This window comes from Saccostrea echinata, unplaced genomic scaffold (genome assembly GCF_033153115.1).
Source record: "Saccostrea echinata isolate AGI-Se365-2 ecotype Australia unplaced genomic scaffold, CSIRO_AGI_Sech_v1 ptg000009l, whole genome shotgun sequence".
NCBI lineage: Eukaryota > Metazoa > Mollusca > Bivalvia > Ostreida > Ostreidae > Saccostrea > Saccostrea echinata.
The window spans coordinates 32,715,505-32,737,564 of NW_026889758.1; the positions used below are offsets into that span (position 1 = coordinate 32,715,505).

General features: G+C 32.4%; 1 protein-coding gene across 1 annotated transcript in view; it reads left to right on the plus strand.

Moving 5' to 3' along the window:
- The window catches only part of LOC133182657 (macrophage mannose receptor 1-like), a 45,872-nt gene that overhangs the window by 12,189 nt on the left and 11,623 nt on the right, over positions 1 to 22,060 (plus strand). Inside the window, exons 7-33 of the mRNA XM_061317512.1 lie at positions 33 to 106; positions 1,375 to 1,496; positions 3,914 to 4,043; positions 4,436 to 4,524; positions 7,013 to 7,138; positions 7,409 to 7,525; positions 7,601 to 7,774; positions 8,037 to 8,156; positions 8,390 to 8,506; positions 8,679 to 8,720; positions 8,829 to 9,002; positions 9,396 to 9,559; positions 9,658 to 9,774; positions 9,893 to 10,008; positions 10,578 to 10,717; positions 11,718 to 11,926; positions 12,096 to 12,214; positions 12,887 to 12,939; positions 13,097 to 13,303; positions 13,412 to 13,456; positions 13,890 to 14,056; positions 14,202 to 14,266; positions 14,399 to 14,505; positions 15,709 to 15,858; positions 20,126 to 20,236; positions 20,334 to 20,500; positions 20,636 to 20,744. Of these exons, the coding sequence (XP_061173496.1) occupies positions 33 to 106; positions 1,375 to 1,496; positions 3,914 to 4,043; positions 4,436 to 4,524; positions 7,013 to 7,138; positions 7,409 to 7,525; positions 7,601 to 7,774; positions 8,037 to 8,156; positions 8,390 to 8,506; positions 8,679 to 8,720; positions 8,829 to 9,002; positions 9,396 to 9,559; positions 9,658 to 9,774; positions 9,893 to 10,008; positions 10,578 to 10,717; positions 11,718 to 11,926; positions 12,096 to 12,214; positions 12,887 to 12,939; positions 13,097 to 13,303; positions 13,412 to 13,456; positions 13,890 to 14,056; positions 14,202 to 14,266; positions 14,399 to 14,505; positions 15,709 to 15,858; positions 20,126 to 20,236; positions 20,334 to 20,500; positions 20,636 to 20,744 (3,331 nt within the window). The remainder of the gene's footprint in view (positions 1 to 32; positions 107 to 1,374; positions 1,497 to 3,913; positions 4,044 to 4,435; positions 4,525 to 7,012; positions 7,139 to 7,408; positions 7,526 to 7,600; positions 7,775 to 8,036; positions 8,157 to 8,389; positions 8,507 to 8,678; positions 8,721 to 8,828; positions 9,003 to 9,395; positions 9,560 to 9,657; positions 9,775 to 9,892; positions 10,009 to 10,577; positions 10,718 to 11,717; positions 11,927 to 12,095; positions 12,215 to 12,886; positions 12,940 to 13,096; positions 13,304 to 13,411; positions 13,457 to 13,889; positions 14,057 to 14,201; positions 14,267 to 14,398; positions 14,506 to 15,708; positions 15,859 to 20,125; positions 20,237 to 20,333; positions 20,501 to 20,635; positions 20,745 to 22,060) is intronic.

Consider the following 22,060-nt stretch of genomic DNA (forward strand, 5'->3'; position numbering starts at 1 on the left):
AATCTTATCATTACCTTATATTTTGATTTCAGAAATGGTATGATTCCAAAAACACTGAGGTTTTTATTACAAATTTCTACTGGCATCGACTTTTTAAAGGTCCAAGGTATTTTAACTTTAACTTTTTTGCTTCTTTTAACGATGTCATTAAAGGTGCTTGGACACAGATTTGAAGTTAATATTTTCTCAAATTTTCTGTAAAATTTCATGACTTATATGTTGCTATAGCATTTCATACTAAAAAAGAATAAAAATCTTATTTCATCTCGTAGTTATTGAAACTTCAAATTTCTGAACGCGTTTGATTGACACATCCTTGCACTTTCACAAATTTTAATTTTATTCTTAATACTTAAGAAAAGTGGCAATTTTGTTGTGTATTAATGAAAAATATTAAAACTATAATCCAGAAAATTCAGAGTAGAAATGTTCGAAAGCAAAACCCACTCACAGTATTGTCAGTCCGTGCTCAGTGGTGTGTGCAGACTTTAACAATTGAACACACCCAGTGAATCGTAAACATTAACAATAGCAGAGCTCGTGCCCTGTTTACAAAAACAGTTTACGTTTCACGGGTGTATTCAATTTGTTAAACTCTGTATACAACACTGAGCACGGGCTGACGATATTAGTGAGAGGATTTGCTTTCGCACATTTCTACTCTGAATTTTCTGGATTATAGATGCAATGTTTTTCATTAATATACATCAAAATCGCTTCTTTTCTTAAATGTTAGGGATAAAGATTAAATTTGTGAAAGTGCAAGGATGTGTAAATCAAACGCGTCCAGGAATTCGTAGTTCCAATAATTTCCAGATAAAATAAGTTTTTAATTATATTTTCGTGTGAAATGCTATTGCAATATATAAGTCGTGATATTATACAGAAAATTTGAGAAAATATTAACTTCAAATCTGTGTCTAAGCACCTTTAATAAAACGTGAATCTTTTACTAACATATAAAGGCAGAAATACGGTAGCCCATTTAGGACCTATAGGAAATATTTTTGACATTAAGGGCCTATAGAAAAATATTTATGAATTCGATAAAACGAATTGTCGAATTCGTTTAAATGAAGTTAATTCGATATACCAATTTAAAATATTCGTTGAATTCAATTTAATTCGTTATAAAACAAACAAAATTTTGAAATCGTTATAATGAATTCCACAAATGTTATAATTAAATTCGTTAAGGTTAAATTCGTTATAAAGAATTTTAAAAAATGATATAAATTATGATATAAATTCAATTCGTTTAAAAAAAAGACAATTCGTTATATAGTATTCAAAGATACTTTTAATTAAATGGGCTTCCGTACAGAAAGAGCTCCTTAAAAAGTTTAATTATACATCAGTGTTTTAAATTTGTAGATCAGGAAATGATTCCTGTATATTACTGAAACAACCAGATAACAGAACAGCCTCTGTACATGGGAACTGGGTTCCTCTCAGCTGTCAACTGCAAAAGAACTTTGCCTGCTCTAAACCAGAAGGTAGACGTTCACAGTTTCTGAGTTCTTTGGGATAATAATCTTTCAATTATAATAAATAGAGATTTACATGTAGATATTTTAAGCAATCATAACAAATGGACAACAGTTTCCAATGTACTTTACAGAAGTCATCACAATCATCTTTATTCCTTACAATGTAATTGCATAGATAGTCGGAAAAGTATGATGTTATTGTGTTAAAACTAAAGCAAGGTTTTACAATATTTTACACCTCAAAACAAATGTCTAACTGGGGCAAACTTTTGGGGTCCTGTAGATTGCTAGATAAAATAGAAATAAAGGATAGAGATTGTTATTATAGTTAAAAAATCATCAAGAAAAAGCCAATATACTTAAAGCGACAGTACGGCTGCAAATTGTGTGCTTTTTCATTCAAATTTACCCAATATGTCATTAAGAAATAACGTTTAAAGTTGATGTAAGCAGTTTGAGAAACAGAAATATTCTCTACTCAAACAAAATTAACGTAATTAGAATCTGCCGGAAAATCAAGGGGCGTACGAACTGGAGCAATCTTAGATCTGTTTATTTGTACCACGCGAATTCTAAAACGGCACGTGCCTAACATGCCTACAGTTTACAATTATAATGAATATGAGGTAAAAGCAAATTTTCAAAAACAAATTATCATAACTTTCTGATAAAATAATCTAAAATGATAATCGTAAAGATTTTAGTCTGCATTCAGGCGAATTTAACAGAATTAAAAGTACAAATGTTGACGTTTTGTGTATTGGGGTCCGAGAAAGGAAAAAAATCAACTAATCATACGTTATCGCGGCAAATGTCAAACAAAATATTTTTCTGCACAGTTAAAAAAATTAGCATTTCAAATGGCAACAATGTTTATAAGTCAAAGGTGTATTTTTATGTTGAGTTTACACTATTTTTTTTCTTTGAAAGCGATGTAAAAATGAGAAATGATAACAAGTATCAACAAACCTGTCGAATAGAACCTTCGAGAGCCCTGCGTGAGTGTCGCCGAGTTCCCGTTCCTTCCTTATCCAGCGATCATATTAATCCCCAAACTAAATTTTAGTCAGGAAAGTTGCCTTTTCAAGTTCTGTTTTCAGTTTCTTTTTATTTTTGGTCGACTTTGTCAATGTATCAGGTCTACCGGGATTCCGTCTCTAACCATGCTGTTTTGTTTATGAAAACTACGCATGCGTGCATAGCATGGAATGTGGAACCCCGAACACGTTGCGATGTATATATTTACGTCCCATAAATAAGTATTAATTTTAATGAAATAATATACATATATTACATGGCTTCGAGGGCAACATACCAGAATATTTGCCCCCGAGGTGACAGGAAAGCCCTGGAGAGTTATGTCGCCCGATGCCGAAGGTAGAGGGCGACATAACACTCCAGAGCTTTCCTGTTACCGAGGGGCAAATATTCTGGTATTGTTGCCCGAGAAGTCATGTAATATATGGTATATAACATTTTTAAAAAACCAAAATCGGACATATGTATTGAAGACTATGGACCTGTGTAAATATCTGGAAAAAACATGCAAATTGTTTTTTAAATAGTTGATTGGTGGGTACCAATAGTTTCGATAATAATGCTAAGGAACATTAACACTCTTGTTGTTAAAATGATAACGGGGGACGGCTGAAAGTTATGAAGGCTGATTTCTCTTCCTCTATAAATAATTCCGAAATATTCCGTCTTGTTTCATTGCAGAATGTTTTCAGCACGCTGACACTTGTGCTTAAAACTTTTGTTGTATTTACGGAATTTTTCTCCTCAATCAAACTATCTAGTTCCTCTGAATTTAAATGAAGATAAAAAAACGTAGACGTTTTCCAGACATTTTCATTTTCGCGGAACTGTTTACGTTTGCTTAGCAACTGCCTCTGTGAATTTCGAACCCGATTTAATTAATATGCAGAATGATTACACGCGAGGGAATATAACGGTGTTCGGGAGGGCAACATAACTGTTTCCGGTGTAATATAACTATATCCGGCGTGATTCAGCAGTTTTTCAGGGCATATGGATAAAAATATCATATTTGTGATATAATGGGAAAATTTCTTCAAAAATGTTATATTCCAAATTAGTTAATTGTAAAAGTTGTAATTTTCTGAAAGTTTATACATTTATGAGTAGTAAAAAAAATCCCAAATCTTGTCGGAAAATTTTATCTAGTCAGTGTTTTGATGAGATGCGCCGTACTGTCACTTTAATCATATTAGCCACCTAAAATGCCCATTATATATATACCTCTTTCGTAAGTGGCGAAATCCCAGCCCAGCTTACAAGTGTTTTCCTTAAGTTTCTTTCTTATTGTGTAAAGTGTGAAAGACATCATTTTCAGTAAGTTTGGTAATCTTGAGGTATGCAGACAATTGATTAAGAATATATACAAATGTATATGATTTTAGGACTTTGTCCTGGAGGATGGTTTTATCATCAAAACAGATGCTTTAAACACTTAGACGACTTGCAAACATCAATAAAGGATGCTAAATATAGATGTAGAAGACTAAATTCTAGTCTACTAGAGATCAAGAGGTACGTTTATTTTTCTTCGTTCCTTATTCAAGGTACATTTCTACTGTTCACAAAATTCATGTAACTTAAACATAAGATAGACTAGAGGATATGAAAAATGCAAAATGTTTTGATCATAAAAAGGCTATCCGTGTATACCCCTTTGCTAGTCTGAAATATGTAACACAGCAAAATTTTTTTTTGATTTTTCTTCACTTAAGTTTTCTCATCTTTAAGCATTTATAATCTTTTTTGTCTGCAATTAGCTCTGCAAAATAAAAACTGCTAGTAATAGCATTAGGATTATATCATGAAATAAATTGGTAATATTGATGATTTTTGATTAATCTTATCTTCAAAGGAATCATGCAATACCTTACAGGAAATCAAAACTTTCAAATTCTTATTTTTAGCGAGGAAGATGTAAGCTTTTTACAACTGTTTCTAGACCTTGAAAGAACTGGCATCGGAAATGATGGGAAATTCTGGCTTAATTTAATTCGTAAGAATATTAAGTTTTACAAAGGAATGTGTTAATTATTACACATATACGGAAGCCCATTTAGCACCTATCAAAAATATTTTTGAATTTGATAAAACGAATCGTCGATTTTGTTAAACGAATTTGATTCGTTAAAACAATTTTTTGTCGTTTTAACAAATCTAATCTGTAATACAAATTTGTTAACTTCGTTATAGGGAATTCGAATTCAAAAATTTGTTATACCAGATTTAACGAATTCAAGACATTGTTATAACGAGTTAAATTTCGTTTTAGCAAATTCGATAATTTGTTATATCGTTCAAAAGTATTTGATTTTTGATGGGTCCTAATTGGGCTTCCGTACACATACCGCCAGCAAAGTGAGAAGGAGATATATGTTTATCCATGTTTGTCTTGTTTCCGTTTTCCGCAACATATTATTAAAAGTTGAGCAAGAATATCAAATTCTTTATATTATAACACTAAATCGTTTTAACAAATATTATAATTCATGATTAATGACTCCGAAGTACAATCCATGTTACGTTGCAATGTTGGTTATTGATAAATTCAATTATTTGTTAGAAAATTTTTCTTGAAGATGCTTATCAAATGGCATGATATCAGTCTTTTGGAAATGATATTTATATATTTCTTGTTTTATGTCAAATGTATGAAAACTATACGTTTATATACTTGAAAAATGTATCGAAGTCGGTAGCACGTTGGAACGACGTTTGCAAGATGGTGAGTTCGATCCCCGGCGTGGGTGCTAACACATTATCTGTAGAAACTATTCCGGCATAGTATGCTTACGGTATATAAATCTCGAATACTTTTGCAAAAATACTAGTAGTTGGATATAGATTATATAGAGACAAACTAACAGGAATAATTCGGCATATTATGCTTAAATCCTTAAAACACTATGCGAAAATAATCGGGTATATATATATATATATATATATATATATATATATATATATATATATATATATATATATATATATATATATATATATATATTTACATTTCCAAATATTTTTCCTTAAGATTCCTTGCAAATTAGAAGACTGTTCATTTTCTCATGAACTACCATGGATGAGCATGAATATCTCCATTGTTACGTCATAATACCGCACTCGACGTCAAAACTATAGTGCAAACTGTTTTGCTTAACGTAGAACCTACGTCGTATGACGTCATATCAAGTAAATCCGTTTAGACCGTCTTTTTGATGCTAGATCCATTATGACGTCATAATTAATTTAATGTTACTTTTCCCCGTACTTTCTCCAAGAATGTCTCTTGTAATGAAGTTACACAACTGTGATAATGTGAATGGCATGCAACTATTTTGAAGGAAATCAAAAAACCTAAGAAATCTAAATAGTACAATATCTTGATAAAAATGTCTCCAAGTCAAAGATCTGTTAAATATTGTGTGTAAATTTTGTAATGTCTATCATGAAATGATGTACATTCCCTTTCATAATTATTTGTTAATTATTCATAATGGTTGGTGTATAATAATAATGATTCCCTAAAATATCTTTTTAAATAGAAAAAATTACATTTTTTGATAAATATTTACATTGTAAATCTGATACAACCGCAAAACAGTCAGTTAATAATTAAATCCTGTGTTAGTGCAGAAAGGTCAACAAAAGAAGTATTGATAAATAGAGTGTCTCTCATTCGTTTGTGGCGAAAGGTATATATTTTAATCACTTTTTGTAATTATTTGTGTATCTTCTTCACCATATTAAAGATTGAAAACATTCTGACAAAGACTTTTGAAAAATATATACAAATTTAGGTGGTAAATTGACTCAAAAAAATATTGAGCACATTTGCCTATAATCGTTGAAATGTGGACTTAATCTTTTATGTCAATTGAATAAAAAAGAATTTATTGTTGAATAATATTGCTTAATACGGTTCAATTGATAAAGTCTATAAAAGACGATGTTTGAAGAAGTATTGTTGTCATTTTCTATATTCTCATTATGACCAGTACCCCTAAAAATGGCTGAAAATATGTAGTCGCAGTGTAAAATTATCATTCCAAGTTGCACAGGCTGTACTACATTTAATTACAAGGAAACATACCATATATTTTTATCTGATTGACAAGCGAGTGCTAATTTATCATTTTGAAAAGTTTGAAAATCTTGTGACAAAGACTTTTCCGACATAGGTTCTACCTTAAAAAAATGATAGTTGAATAGCGTAACTTATGGTGACTCATCAGAAAAATAATGTAAATATAAGAAATGAATTTAATTTTTGAAAATTCATGAGGTACATGAACTACAACGCTTCACGCCGGCATATTTATCATGAAGCGCTAACGCGCTTCATGAAATATGCCGTTGTGAAGCGTCGTAGTTCATGTCCTCATGAATCTTCAAAAATTAAATTCATTTCTTAAATATATATATATATATATATATATATATATAGAGAGAGAGAGAGAGAGAGAGCATAAAAATGAGTCTTATAGGTGACGATGACTCGCTGATAAGCCCTTGGGTTTGGGTTTGGGATTCCTATGGAAATCCACAAGTAACATTTACAAAGTTTCCAAAGAACAGCATTTCGTTAGGAGACTGTGCCTACATGGATATAGGTATGTTGTCTTTATCATTTCTACCTCTGTTTGATTAATATTCCCAAGTAAGGAGTGAAGTGAATGGTAGTGAAATGGTGAAATTCATACAAGTAAAGCAACAGCAGCTAAAAGATAATTTGTTATTAATTCAATACCTTAAACGTTTAAATTGTAATCCTACCAAATTTAACCTATAACATCATGTGCATGAAGCATATAGAATGTTTTGTAAGTTCAAATAAGTCTTGCATCTGTAGCATGATAAACTATGTTAAAAAATAATTTCAGATAGGAACGGCACATGGTTCACAGATAAGTTATGTTCAGCGGCACTAAGTGTTGTCTGCTACCACACTGTGGGATCAGTAGAATGGATAAAGAATATGAGGAAGAATCTCCGCCTAGGTATGTACTATTTCCAAATATTTCCATTTTTAATTGTTTTCTTTGTGATAATTCAATGATGATAATATTTTGAAGATTCCAATCATGGATTTTCCGAGTGCGGCAAGGGCTGGGTTGAAGACAGCAGGTCATCATGTTTTTATTTTATCTCCAAACTGTTAACCTGGTCTTCTGCCGAGTATGAATGTCGGAAAAGGGGAGCCCATCTGATCAGCATCGACGACGCTGAGGAGCAGGCATTTATTACAGGTCAGTCAATAGGTCTACTAGATTGCCCTCAGTAGAAATCACCCAATTGAATACAGGGTTATTTTTTAACTGTGTTATTTTCGCTTTACCAGTTACCACACTTGCAAACAGTATGACACCGCAAACGTATTTTAAGAACTTTGTTGAATCTGCCCCGTTTTGAATTCGTCAACCGACGACGAAAGGCAAGGGGCGAAAATACGCCCTGTATGCAATATTATCCAATAAGAATGAGTTATATTTTCTTGTACTTAATTGATAGGTGTTTTAAAGTCGATAGATGTTGATGGCTCGGTGTGGATTGGTGCTAATTCGCGCACCGAAGGAGTTGGATTTCAGTGGACAGATGGTGATCCATTTGTCTATTACAACTGGTTTCCAGGTGAACTTAGCTTTAATTACAACAATTTCAATAGAAAAGTTTGACCTTAAATGCCGTCAAGTAAAAATTGAAGAGAGAGAGAGAGAGAGAGAGTCATAATTTTTTAAGGTAAAAAACACAAGAAAAAAGAAAATTGTATTCATAATAGAGGACGAGGATCGACTGACAAATTCACTCTTGCTACAACATAAACTCCAAGTGTAATTTTAATCAACTTTTGAAATTTTTTACAGGTGATCCCGAAAGTCAATTAGAGGGTGATGAAGAATGTGTCGCTATGTTTATTTCCAACTCACTATGGACAGACAACTCATGTCAACAATTACATTCTGCTGTGTGTGAGAAGATGAGTTAGTAAAGCACTTCTTCACATTTATGTATAGGTCTCTGACTGCAACTAATTTCATAGCCTAATTTCAAACATATTTAAAGAAAGAAATCATATTGAACTATATAGAACTATATCGGATAAATACAAGTACTAATCTGACAACTAGTTTTTACTATTTTTAATCTTTGAAGGACCATCCAAGAAAAAGAAAGAACCATCTAAAATTTCCAAAGGTAAAGTTTAGTTTCTTGGATTATTTAAAACAATTAAGAAACAGTGATTATATTGCTGGTTTATATCTTAAGGAATAAGTAAAGACAAGAAACTATGTATTACTTTAGTTAAAGGAAATTGTCATCCCGGATGGATACCGTACCGCGATAGTTGCTTTTTTATCAAGGAAAAAGCAACAACATGGGACCAAGCCAGTGCTCTTTGCCGCCAACAAAACGCCCATCTTGCCTCCATTTTAGACCAAAATGAGCAAAATCTAGTGTTCAGCCAGCTTCCAAGAGGTTTGTTGGTTGTATTATATGTTTTTATTTCACTTCCTAGCCAATATAAAACTGAGTATACATTACATTTAGTAAAGTCGAAATAAAAAAAACAAAATGTAAAATTAATTAAAGAACCTTAACCCTGATCCTTATTGCGAGGTAATGTCAGAAAATTGTAATGCATGGAGGATTTATAACATCATTTATGCAACATTTTGGTTAATTGCGTTTTCTTTTAACTTTACTATAGAATATTTCATGTAAGCATTTGGACATGTAAGGCAGAGAGACGTCATGCTTATTTAACAAAAGACTAGTGTCAACTTTTATTTGAAATAAAATAACCTGGTGGTAAAAAGGATTATTCTTCTCGTATGTAGTTTTTCAATAACGCTTTTATTTTTACGTAAGCTATTCCATCAACATCATATGGCTACTGGATTGGACTCCGAGATAGAAAAGGGAACACTTTTCAATGGGAAGACAATAGGGATGTAACATTCGCACGATGGCAGAGAAATGAGCCGCAGGGTTTTACTGCGTATAAGCAAGGATGTACATATATCAGTTTCCAAGTGAGTAGAATAATGTGTAAAATAACTCTATAATGTTTTAAATGTGAAGTACATTTAATATATATTGAAAATATTTATGACTCTTCCTTGTATTGTAGAAAGGATTGTGGGGTGATGAAGGATGTGATGTAATCAGGCCAGGATATGTATGTAGATCCAAAAAGCAGTCTAATGTAACAAACACTGTGTCGCCCCTATCAGCTGGGTGTGAAAAGGTTGAATTTTAAAATGAGAGAGGAGATTAATTAATGAAGATTTATGGAATGAACTTAAAAACGTTTTCCGTTTTAATGATAAATATTCCTTGTTTTATGTTAATTCTGTTTTTAACAGGATGCCGTCGGATTAGAAAACCTCTGTTATTACATATTTGATTCGCATAAGACGTGGGACGACTCAGAATCAACGTGTTTGTCAGTTGGTGGACATCTAGCAACAGTAGACTCATTGTTGGTTTGGCAAACTGTTTGGTTCTTTTCTACAATAACATTTAACTTACAACATGTGATTTGGAAAATTTGAAATCACAAAATTTTACCAAAATCAACAGCATAAAAACTTACGACTTTTCAACTCTGTATACAACCAAAAATTAAAGTCCAGGCTTTTTGATATCAGTGACAGCTGCTTTTCCAATAAAATGGAACTCCCAAATTTACTTTACCTTGTCATTGGTCATTTGCAAATTTATTTTATTAAAAAGTTGGTATTAAAGGATGCTTGAGTTTCTGATTGACCATATCTATGTAGTTTTTGGAGATCAGGTCTTCCAACAATCTGTTTGAATTTCCACGCCCGTTGTAAGCATTCCGATTTTTATATTCATTTGAAGCAGAATTTATTCAAAATCTTATAATGAGAAAAAGAAATCTCTTGCTGTGGCCTTCAACTCGACATTTAGATATATCAAAATCAAATTGAAAGCTTGATTTTTAATGCTTAATATTTCTTTACTTTGTCTTCTTTGCAAAAAAAAAAAAGCAAAAAATAATTCACTTTTTTAAATTGATTTTCACAGACATGTGATGGCATTTCTTGATAGTCAACTTCTAGAAAAGGATATCAGAGTCCAAATTTGGTCTGGGTACACAAAGAGTTCAAATCTTAGTCGCTGGTCAAGTGGAAAAACTATACAGAAACAACCACTTTTTGAATTTGGTAATATCTGTTCTAGTTTGAAATTTAATACCTGTTATATAAGTGAAACAATTTAATTTTCATTTAAATTACTTATGCAGCAATATACCCTTATCACCTGCATATGGGGTTTATGTCTCTCAGTTGATTCAATATGCAAGAGCATGCTCTACGTATGAACAATTTCTAAAACGAAGCAAGCTATTGACAAATAAGTTAATGAGACAAGGATATTAACAGTCTCGTTTGAAGTCATTATTTTGCAAGTTTTACGGTCGATATAATAACCTTGTCAGCACATACAACCTATCACTGAGTCCAATTCTGAATGACGTTTTTCATACTAATTGTTAGGCCATTATTTATACACTGAACTGTCAACGGACTTTTCCGGGTTTTTTCGATCATGACAAGGAGCACACGGCGGGTGTGACCGGTCTGCAGGGGGTGCTCACTCCTCCATGGCACCTGATTCCACCTCTAAATTTTGAGGTCCGTGTTTGCTCTGCTCCAAATTTGTATCGTTTCACTGGACTTTCGAGATTGAATACTGTTCGTTATCTTCATTTTTCATTTAAATAAAATTTTAAAAATGGATTCCTTTCGATGAGATATATTTATTCAGATCCGTTTGATACGTATTCTAGAATTTATATGTTACAAAAAATACAATGCAGGATTTTTTTTTCCGGGAATGAGCATTCATAGAGACTTATCTATAACTTGACCAAAGATTAATATTCATATTTTTTCGAAATTGTCGATGAAGTACTGAATAATATTTTTTAGGTTTCATTGAATATTTCACTCTGAATCATTAGGTCAGTTATAATTCAAGCTTGTTCAAATGCTTGATCCTGGACATCTAGGTGTACTTTAGTTCAATTTTACCATATGTCAGAATGTTTTGTACAGAGTGTTTCCATAATACATGTTACATTTTTCAAATTTATATATCTTACAGTAGTGTTTGCATGAAATTTTTTTCAAATAAACTTTTTGTAATTTATATAAATTTCAGGTACTAACTTAGCAAGAAGATGCGGTACTTACCATCCCTTGGGGCATGCCCTGAACATAACAAATTGCGATGAAACCCATTCTTTCATTTGCGAAAAACCAAGGGAAGGCTTTAATATCTCCTATCCAAACAACACAACAGTATCTCAACCAAAATCTGAACAAAATTGTTCTGCAGGCTGGTATAGGCATAATATGAGCTGTTTTAAGGTATGGAAAAAGTATAAACCTAGAGGAAATTGATATTTGCCATTGCAACTTATTGTAATCGTTGTAAAAATATATATGACTAAAATATAAAGCTTATTAAATCTTTATGAGGAAATTAAAGGCTATTTTCAACGTCCAGTAAGGTAAAATGCTTGGGAATCAATTTCAGGAGTTTTTAGAAAAACTGCCATGGACTGCAGCAAGAAGGAAATGTAGAAACATTGGTGCTCGTCTGACTACCATTGAAGATGCGACGTCCTTTTCATTTATACTTAAGACGTTTAAAAGGTAATTTATGAGCGTTTTCTCGCACACTTTGAGTATAATTTGCTTTTAAAAACAGTTTTGATAGATATAAAATCTGAGTTATTTAAGGAATCACTAGACAGTGATTCCTTATACATGTATTTCCATTTCATTTCATATATATATATATGACACTTTAAAAAAACTGCAGCGTTCTGAAAACTTTATGATAAATTAAACAAAGGGCATCACTGGTATTTCAAATGAATGATTTGAATTTTATGTAGGTGCTGTGTTAAAGGTAGACAAATATAATAACACAGGTCGCCATAAAAATGGAAATTTTGAATTCTAGGCCTATACCTCACTGCTCAATGGCCCTGAGTGCCGAGCAAAGGTCTAAATTTAAAGCCCTTCCCCTGTAGATGGTAACGGCTCTATTTGAGTGAAAATTCTCGAACTTGACGTAAAACAACATACGTACAATCAATCAATCTAAAGCCATGATACGTCAAAGAAATATAGAAACTTCCTCGGGTAGTGTATAATCAAGTTTGCTCAGAACCATGCCCCTCAGGGTACGTAGGGACCACTTGTATATATTGAGACTTTTCAATACTGAATTAATTTCTGCTCTTTTCTACCAAGTGATGAGGCCCATGGACCTCTCGTTTTAATTTTCCCATTTATCACTGTGTGCTTATCTGTTTGCAGTATAATGAAATCTAACTGGTGGATAGGATTAAATAGCAGAGATATGTCAATGAGTAAGTGCTATAAAATTTATCCTGTAAAATCAAAGCTATGATACGTACCATTAGTCGGAATTCAATTTAAGGATCGGTTTTGAGCGTTTTTGATATGCAATATAAGTATGACGATGCAATTATATGAAATGGAAATTTATTGACTGTTATGGCTCAGGTGAGACTTGCAGCATGTGGTCAAACGCCTGTGCAACATGGCACTGGTCTGACAATGATGATGACCCGCCCTTCCGTAAATGGGGGTATGGTGAACCAAATAATTTTATGAGAGTAGAACGCTGTGTCGTGATGTCTAAATCAAACGGAGAATTTAATGACTACCAGTGTTCCGCTCCTAGTCCATTTATATGTGAAGCACGACTGGGTAAGATTTAGTGCCTATAATTATTTTTATCTCAGGAAATTTATTTTGAACGTAATTTGGAAATAAAGTTCAAATTTTAAAATCATTTCAATAATTTTTACATTTTAGGATCGAAGATATTAGAAAATGGGGAATCTTCTACCTATTCACCTGGTTAGTTCGCTTAGAATTGCGGTTTATCTGAACAGTGAAATAAAGGTTTAACATTTTTAGCAACAAGCCTAAGTACTTGCGATTTATTACCTTCTTGTATTAGTTAATGCAGTTTTTCTTTTTGAAATACAAAGTTCTTACATCATATTAGGGGCATGTATTGGCAACTATGGCATTGTGTACAGGCACCTTTTACTAAGTAATTATGTTTAATTGTTCAGACCTTGTAGATTTCTTTATAATATAGAAATATGTGCTTGATAGTTAGGTATCTAAATCATTAAATCTGTAGGGGGGGGGGGGGGGAATTGGAAATTTTCTTACACGACACATTTTATAAGGTTTTTTCAGTATACACACAATTCATTAAAAATGCACCGGTAATTCAAGACAACGAAATATAAATACTTTTAAAAAATATTTCTTCTTCAAGAAAAGTGTGATGAGGATGGATATTTCCTTTATAAGGATTTTTGCTATGCCCTCAGCGATACGGAAACATCGTACTTCTCTGCAGAGACCCGCTGTAGAACTCAAGGAGCAGAGCTAGCAAGCATACATGGTCATGATGAGTTAGACTTCATTCTATCTCTCCAAAAGGTTAATGTTTTCATTATGAGGAAAAAGGATCGCTAGCTAAAGAACAAAACTGAAGCAATATAATTTCAGTACTACCATTAATTAATTAAATGTTTTTATTTAATTTTTTTCTTCAGTGAAGATTTCTTGTTTCTCGTTTTATCAGAACTATGATGCAGAAAACGATATCTGGATTGGCCTTAAAAGAGTTACGCACCGCGGTTTAAAAAGGTTATTATTTTATTTATGTTTGTAATTTACTTGTAGGATAAAAGGAGATACAAATAGTTCATACCTTATTTGTAATGCAAAAATTAGTGATTTTGGTTTAAAGAAAATTTTCTTTTGTTTTCGTACACAAAGATGGGAGTGGTCCGACAAATCCCCCGTCGACTTTGTGCTTTGGAAGAAAAATGAGCCAGATAATATCCAGTTGAATGAGAATTGTGTTGTAATGTCAGGATTTAAAGGTAGACTGATAATAATCATTTCAAGTTTTAGTTTGTCACATTATACATATATGACCTAGTCGATGTCAAAATTATCAGATAAATGTTCTTTTGAAAAGAAGATTGTAATGTACATAATCTATTTACAGAAGCAGTTAAAAAAAATAAAAAGTTTTGATTTCAGTTGATATGTTGGTTTAAAGTTTACACTCATTTTACAATGGCTGGTAAGAAACGTACTCAAAACGCAAATTAAAACAAAATAAGGAGTACGTCGTACATCTTAAAAAATCATAACAATATAATTATCTTCCTTGTTTTCAGTCTATATAATCATAAGATGATAGATAACCTGCTTGTTTTCTGTCTCTATAACCATAAGATGATAATTATCTTGCTTGTTTTCCGTCACTATAACCATTCAATGATCCTGCTTGTTTTCTATCTTTATGACCATAACATGATAATTATCTTGTTTGTTTTCTATCTAAATATCCATTACATGATAATTATCTTGTTTGTTTTCTATCTATATATCCATTACATGATAATTATCTTGTTTGTTTTCTATCTATATATCCATTACATGATAATTATCTTGTTTGTTTTCTGTTTGTTGTTTATTTGTTTGTTCGTTGTTTAACGTCACTCTCGAGAATTTTTCACTCACATGGAGACGCCACCACTTGCCAGTGAAGAGCTGCAAATTTTTTTTACCTATACTAGGCACTTAGGGCCATTGAGCAATGAGGGATCTTTTTCGTGCCAGCACCTACTGCGACACGGAACCTCAGTTTATACGGTCTCATCCGAAGGACCGGTCTCCACGTCCACAGTGGGATTCGAACCCGCGACTTAAGGATCAACTCCTTACTCCGCGACTCTAGAGCAGACGCTCTAACCATTGCGCCACGCGGGCGACTGTTTTCTGTCGATATATCCATTACATGATAATTATCTTGTTTGTTTCCTTTCTTTATAAACCATTACATGATAATTATCTTGTTTGTTTTCTGTTTTTATGACCATAACATGATAAATATCTTGTTTGTTTTCTATCTATATATCCATTACATGATTATCTTGTTTGCTTTCTGTCTATATATCTATTACATGATAACTATCTTGTTTGTTTTCTGTTTATATATCCATTACATGATAATTATCTTGTTTGTTTTCTATCTCTATGACCATTATACAATATTTTTTCTGTCTCTATAATAGGTTTATGGGATGATGACCCTTGTCTTGAAGAGAATGGATTCATTTGCAAAAAAAGAAAATCGCCCATTCAATTAAATGACTCCAAAGAAAACAAAAAAATCAAAGTCATTGAAGGCGGATGTTCAAAAAATTATACTTCATCGCCTTTCAGTAAGTAATTTAAGTTACTCAGTAATTTAAAGTGGATAATATGACACAAAAACTGGATTAAAAAATGTTATTTTTGTATGACCGAAGCAAATTTTGGTCAATTCTTGAAACTATGAAGTTTTATAAAATCATAGCTTTCAATACCTAAAGAATCTACTTTCATGGAGGAAAATAATTATTTTTTGGGCCAGGAAAAATATTGCTCCACTCCTTCCTCCTTATTCTTACTGTACGCGTGCGCAGTAAAAAAAAAAAGAACACGTTACCATGATCTCAAGTCCCTAAGTAGACTGAGTATGTTGATACAGTCTCTGAAAAAAATAATCATAACATATTTTTCACATATGGTTTCCCTAATATGATGGTGTGTGACGATAAATATTGTCGTTTTGTACATATTGTTGTCGGCGACAATATGTACCTACCCTCACTGCACATATTGTCGTCCATCGGTACATATTGTCGCCGGCTGAAAAGTTACACATGTACATATTGTCGCCGGCGACATTATGTGCCTCACCCTCACTGTACATATTGTCGCCCGACAGATATTATACAGTTAAAGTATATCATTGAAGGAGTTAGCAAGATTCCAAATCCCCAAGGCCAGGACTATTTCCAGAGGCGAAGCCGAAGGAAATAGTCCTGGTCGAGGGGAACTGGAATTTTGCTAACTCCCGCAATGATATACTTTTAACTGTTTTATCATACCGATACAAACGTAAAATTTACAGGATTCAGATAGCGTGATTTCAAAGCAGGGATTGGCTTACTAAACTAACACACGGGGATTAGTCCATTCATATATCATACCAATGTAAAAGTAAAATTTAGAGGAGAACGGATAACCGGGAATTAGCTTTCGAAGCAGGGATTAACTCACTTGACTAACGCACGGGGAGTAGTCCATTCATGACGATTTCTAGGGAATTAGTCACATATAGCGATCTAATGTTATACATGTATAGGGAAAAAATGAGTAGAGGTATAATAATATTGCTTAAAGATTTCTTTATTTCTTTTTTTTTTTTGGTAGTTTTGTGAATGTAATTGGTATGTGAATCACACTGACGTGTCTCGTATGCTATTTCATGCAGCGTGATTGTGACGGAACATTTTGTCGTCCTTTTCATATTGTCGCCGGCGACAATGTGTGCCTACCCTCACTGTGCATATTGTCTTCCATCAGAAAATGTCGCATGACAATGCACGGCAATGCTCCATATAAATATGGCCAGAGAAACCAAAAACATCAAAAATAGTCATATACACTTAATTTGATACATTTACATTATATATATATATATATATATATATATATATATATATATATATATATATATATATATATATATATATATATATATATATATATATTATACATATATTACATGGCTTCGAGGGCAACATACCAGAATATTTGCCCCCGAGGTGACAGGAAAGCCCTGGAGTGTTATGTCGCCCGATGCCGAAGGCAGAGGGCGACATAACACTCCAGGGCTTTCCTGTTACCGAGGGGCAAATATTCTGGTATTGTTGCCCGAGAAGTCATGTAATATATGGTATATAACATTTTTAAAAAATCAAAATCGGACATATTTATTGACGACTATATGTGGACCTGTGTAAATATCTAGAAAAAAACATGCAAATTATTTTTTTAAATACATTTAGCTGATTGGTTACTAATAGTTTTGATAATAATGCTATGGAATATTAACACTATTGTTGTTAAAATGATAACGGGGATGGCTGAAAGTTATGAAGGCCAATTTCTCTTCCTTTATAAATAATTCCGAAATATTCCGTCTTGTTTCATTGCAGAATGTTTTCAGCACGCTGACATTTGTGTTTATAAATTTTGTTGTATTTACGGAAATTTCTCCTCAATCAAACTATCTAGTTCCTTTGAATTTAAATGAACATAAAAAAACGCAGACGTTGTCCAGACATTTTCATTTTCGCGGAACTGTTTACGTTTGCTTAGCAACTGCCTCTGTGAATTTCGAACCCAACTTAATTAATATGCAGAATGACTGCACGCGAGGGAATATAACGGTGTTCGGGAGGGCAATATAACTGTTTCTGGTGTAATATAACTATATCCGGCGTGATTCAGCAGTTTTTCAGGGCATATGGATAAAAATGTCATATTTGTGATATAATGGGAAAACTTCTTCAAAAATGTTATATATATATATATATATATATATATATATATATATATATATATATATATATATATATATATATATATATATAATTTATATATATATATATATATATATATATATATATATATATATATATATATATATATATTTCTATGTAAAACTTTGATCACCCATTGTGGCTCCACCCTACCCCTGGGGTCATGATTTGAACAAAATCGATTTTGTATTTGTTTGTTTGTTTGTTGTTATAATGTCCATCTCGAGAATTTTTTATTCATATGTATGAATTTTTCATTCGAATTCACCATTTGCCCGTGGAGGGCTGCAAATGTAGACCTATACTAAGCACTCAGGGTCATTGAGCAGTGAGGGATCTTTTTCGTGCCAGCACTTCAAAATTGAACGTACGCTATGTGACGAAGCTTTCACATAAGTATCATCTCTTCTGACCAAGTACCTCTTGAAAAAAAATTTGAAAGAATTTTTTTCTAAATATTCCATGAAAAACTTTGATCACCTATTGTAGCCACACCCTTCCCCCGAGGGTCATGATCTGAATAAAACTGAATCTACACTTCATAATGAAGCTTTCACATGTTTCACCTTTCTGACACAGTGGTTCTTGAGAAGATTTTAAAAGATGTCACTAAATTTTCACTAATTCTTTACTTCCCTTGAAAGAGGACAAGGCCCTTCATTTGAACAAACTTGAATCCCCTTTATCCAAGGATGCTTTGTGGCAAGTGTGGATGAAATTGACCCAGTAGTTCTTGAGAAGAAGCTGAAAATGTGAAAAGTTTACAGACAGAGGGACGGTCAGACAAAATGTGATCAGAAAAGCTCACTTGAACTTCCAGTTTAGGTGATCTAAAAATGTCAACCCCAACACCAATTATATCGGTACATGATTGCATATAAGAATAGCGCAAAAAATAATTTCCAAATAATCATTACTACTGAACAAAAAAGAACTAATACATGCCATTGCATTCTATATCTCCAATATATATTACAAGAAAAAAGAATAGGCTGATTTATCAGATATCTCAAGAATAACGGTATCTTGACATATCATAGTGATGTACATCAATCCTGGACACAATTTTCTGATCAAAAGTTTTCTCCCTACTGTATTGCGAGTAATGCTGTCTGTCTCCCTTAATGCGTGTGTGTGTTTATCAATCTCTCTTTCCTTTCTCAGGTACATATATTCCTCAAAACAATATACTGACGACAATATATGCCGACCTTTACTGTACTTATTGTCGCCGGCGACAATATGTGCTGGTGCTTGACTGTACATTTTATCGTCTATTGTGCAGGAAGAAAATAAGGTTCGTCTCGGTACATATTGTTGCCGGAGACAATATGTACCGATGAACAACAATATGTGCAGTGAGGGAAGGTACATATTGTCGCCGACGACAATATATACAAAACGACAATATGTACCGTCACATGTGATTACACGTTTTACGCTATAAACTAAAGTCGTGTAATATTGCGATAGACTTTGCTTGCTTTACATGGCAGATGAATTTGTTAAAACTTTGCAATACTCGTATACTCGTATATTTTATAAATCTTTCGATTTATGATACAAATTTCATATAGAAATATATGATTCTCAATCATTAATTATATATCTTATTTTGCAAACCAATGTGATTAAGGTAAATATTTCCACTCTTGTTCTTTGATACTTAAGTTTTCTGTATGAGAAAAGCACTTTAATCAATTGCGTAAGTATTATGTATCATGATGAAAAGCAAAAATCGCTTCAAAATAGTCATAAAAGTGATCATCATAATAGTAAACAATAAATATACTGTGAAATCACTTATTTTCGTTTTCATATATATATATATATATATATATATATATATATATATATATATATATATATATATATATATATATATATATATATATATATATATATACTCATTCATTCTTTATTCACTAAAGTAAATCTCCACTTCCCATTTTTTCCTCAAACCATGAAAATTTGACCCCAAGAAAATATGTGATTTTACAGTATTTCACGTCGATACACTGATAGATTATAATGATAAAAAAATTCTACCTTTCAGACAACAAATGTTATATATACAATTCAACAAAACTGACTTGGAAAGCGGCCAATGAAAGTTGTTCCTCTGATGGGGGTTCGTTGTTGACAATCCAAAACCAACTTGAACAAGGTACTTTTGATATTTGTTTCTTATCCCGCAATACAAGTATCCAGATTTATCTACGAGAAATCGCTATTGAAGTTTAAATTTGAATTAATTTTGGTAGATTTTATCGTAAGTTTGATGGATTCAGCGTTAAGTGATGTATGGATTGGACTTAATAGACGTTATAGAGAAACTTTCATGTACAAAGACAATGTATCAATGGTGTATGCTAACTGGAAGACAGACCAACCGAGCAATCCTCATTATAAAAAATACGGTGCGTCACAGGTAATAAATATGCTTTGTAACACAGATTCCATATATTATTTTGAATTGGGATTACATCCCCCTTTTGTTTGTCTCCTTTTGCATGTAAAAGCAAAACAAACTTCAACATTAAAATATGATTTGATATTTGTACAGCAAGATTGTGTTCAGATGAATCACTTAGACGACAATACAGGAATAGGAAGATGGCATACAAAGGATTGTTATTATCTAAAAGCATCATTCATTTGTGAAAAACCAAAAGGTAAAAAATACATTTTAAAAACTCCAGATTTAAACTACGTCATGTAAATGTAGGATTTTATACATATAGTTTGGAGACAATAAAATACGCTTTGTTCGTCAGTCCATCTGTTCTTCTGTCCGTCCTTTCCGCTGCTGTAAATATTATACTTAAATTTTATATTTCTGTTCTTTGTTGTTTTAAATCTCATTTCGTTGAAATTATACAAATCTTTTTCAAAGTATTGCACTAATTACAGTTTTCTTCATTGAAAATCTTTCATAAGGAAATATTGCTTCGACTGGAAAAAACTTTTTAAAAAACTATGCATGTCCATCAAAACTTTCCATATCAACAATTTTTATCTGTTAAAGTTTATTTATTTATTCAATTTTAGCAAAAAAGTACAGTCAATTCAAACAAGAAATGTGACCAGTTCAAGTGTAACTATTTTTGGGGTTGTCAGCTTAAACAAGTAGAACTACATATACATTGCTGTTAGATATTTCCGCTTATATGATGCATATTAAAACGCAGCTAGGTTAAGGACGCCCATGAAATATACGCCTTTAATATATTCAGGGAAAATGAATACAAATTTAATATTTCTTTTAACAGTATTAGTTTTGATAAATGTGAGTTGTGGTGTTTGCACTTGTATATATCGGGTCTCTGCTGAGTTCGGCCCAAGCGACATCGCTTACATCAGCTGTTTGTCACGTGACAGTTTTAAAATTAGAACATATAGGTACTACTACAAAGATCGTAAAAGTTCAACGATATACGGGCATTTTTCCGCTATAAAATTTATTCTGTTTTCTTTGAGACCAATTCCTTAACACGAAAATGCTGGGAGCAACTTCCTCATGCTCGGGAATTGTTTAAAATTTAGCCGTCTTTCTCTAAACTCCAGTCAAAAATGTAATTCGCATTGAATAATGTTACATTACGGAATAAATCAACAATGCACAACCAGCTCCCAGCACTTTTCAGAATAGTAGGAATAATAGCTACACGTGTTTAAAAATTCAGAATTTATAGTGAAGCGGATATTGTTGAACTTTTGATATTTTGGAGGGGCTGGACCTGTCATTCTAGCACGTTACTGTACAAATGTGCTCCCTACAGCTTTATATATAATCTACACATTATCAATTTAGTTTGACAATAAAATGTGGATTAATATATTTCAGAATATTTCTCTCTTTTGGTCCGACTACGCGTGTTTCATATTTATTTTTATTTTTACAAGCTACGATAAAAGCTTGATCCACGCCTCAAGTACAGAGAAACTGCGTGTCAAACTAAGAAATGACGTCATCTCAGTAAGTACTGCG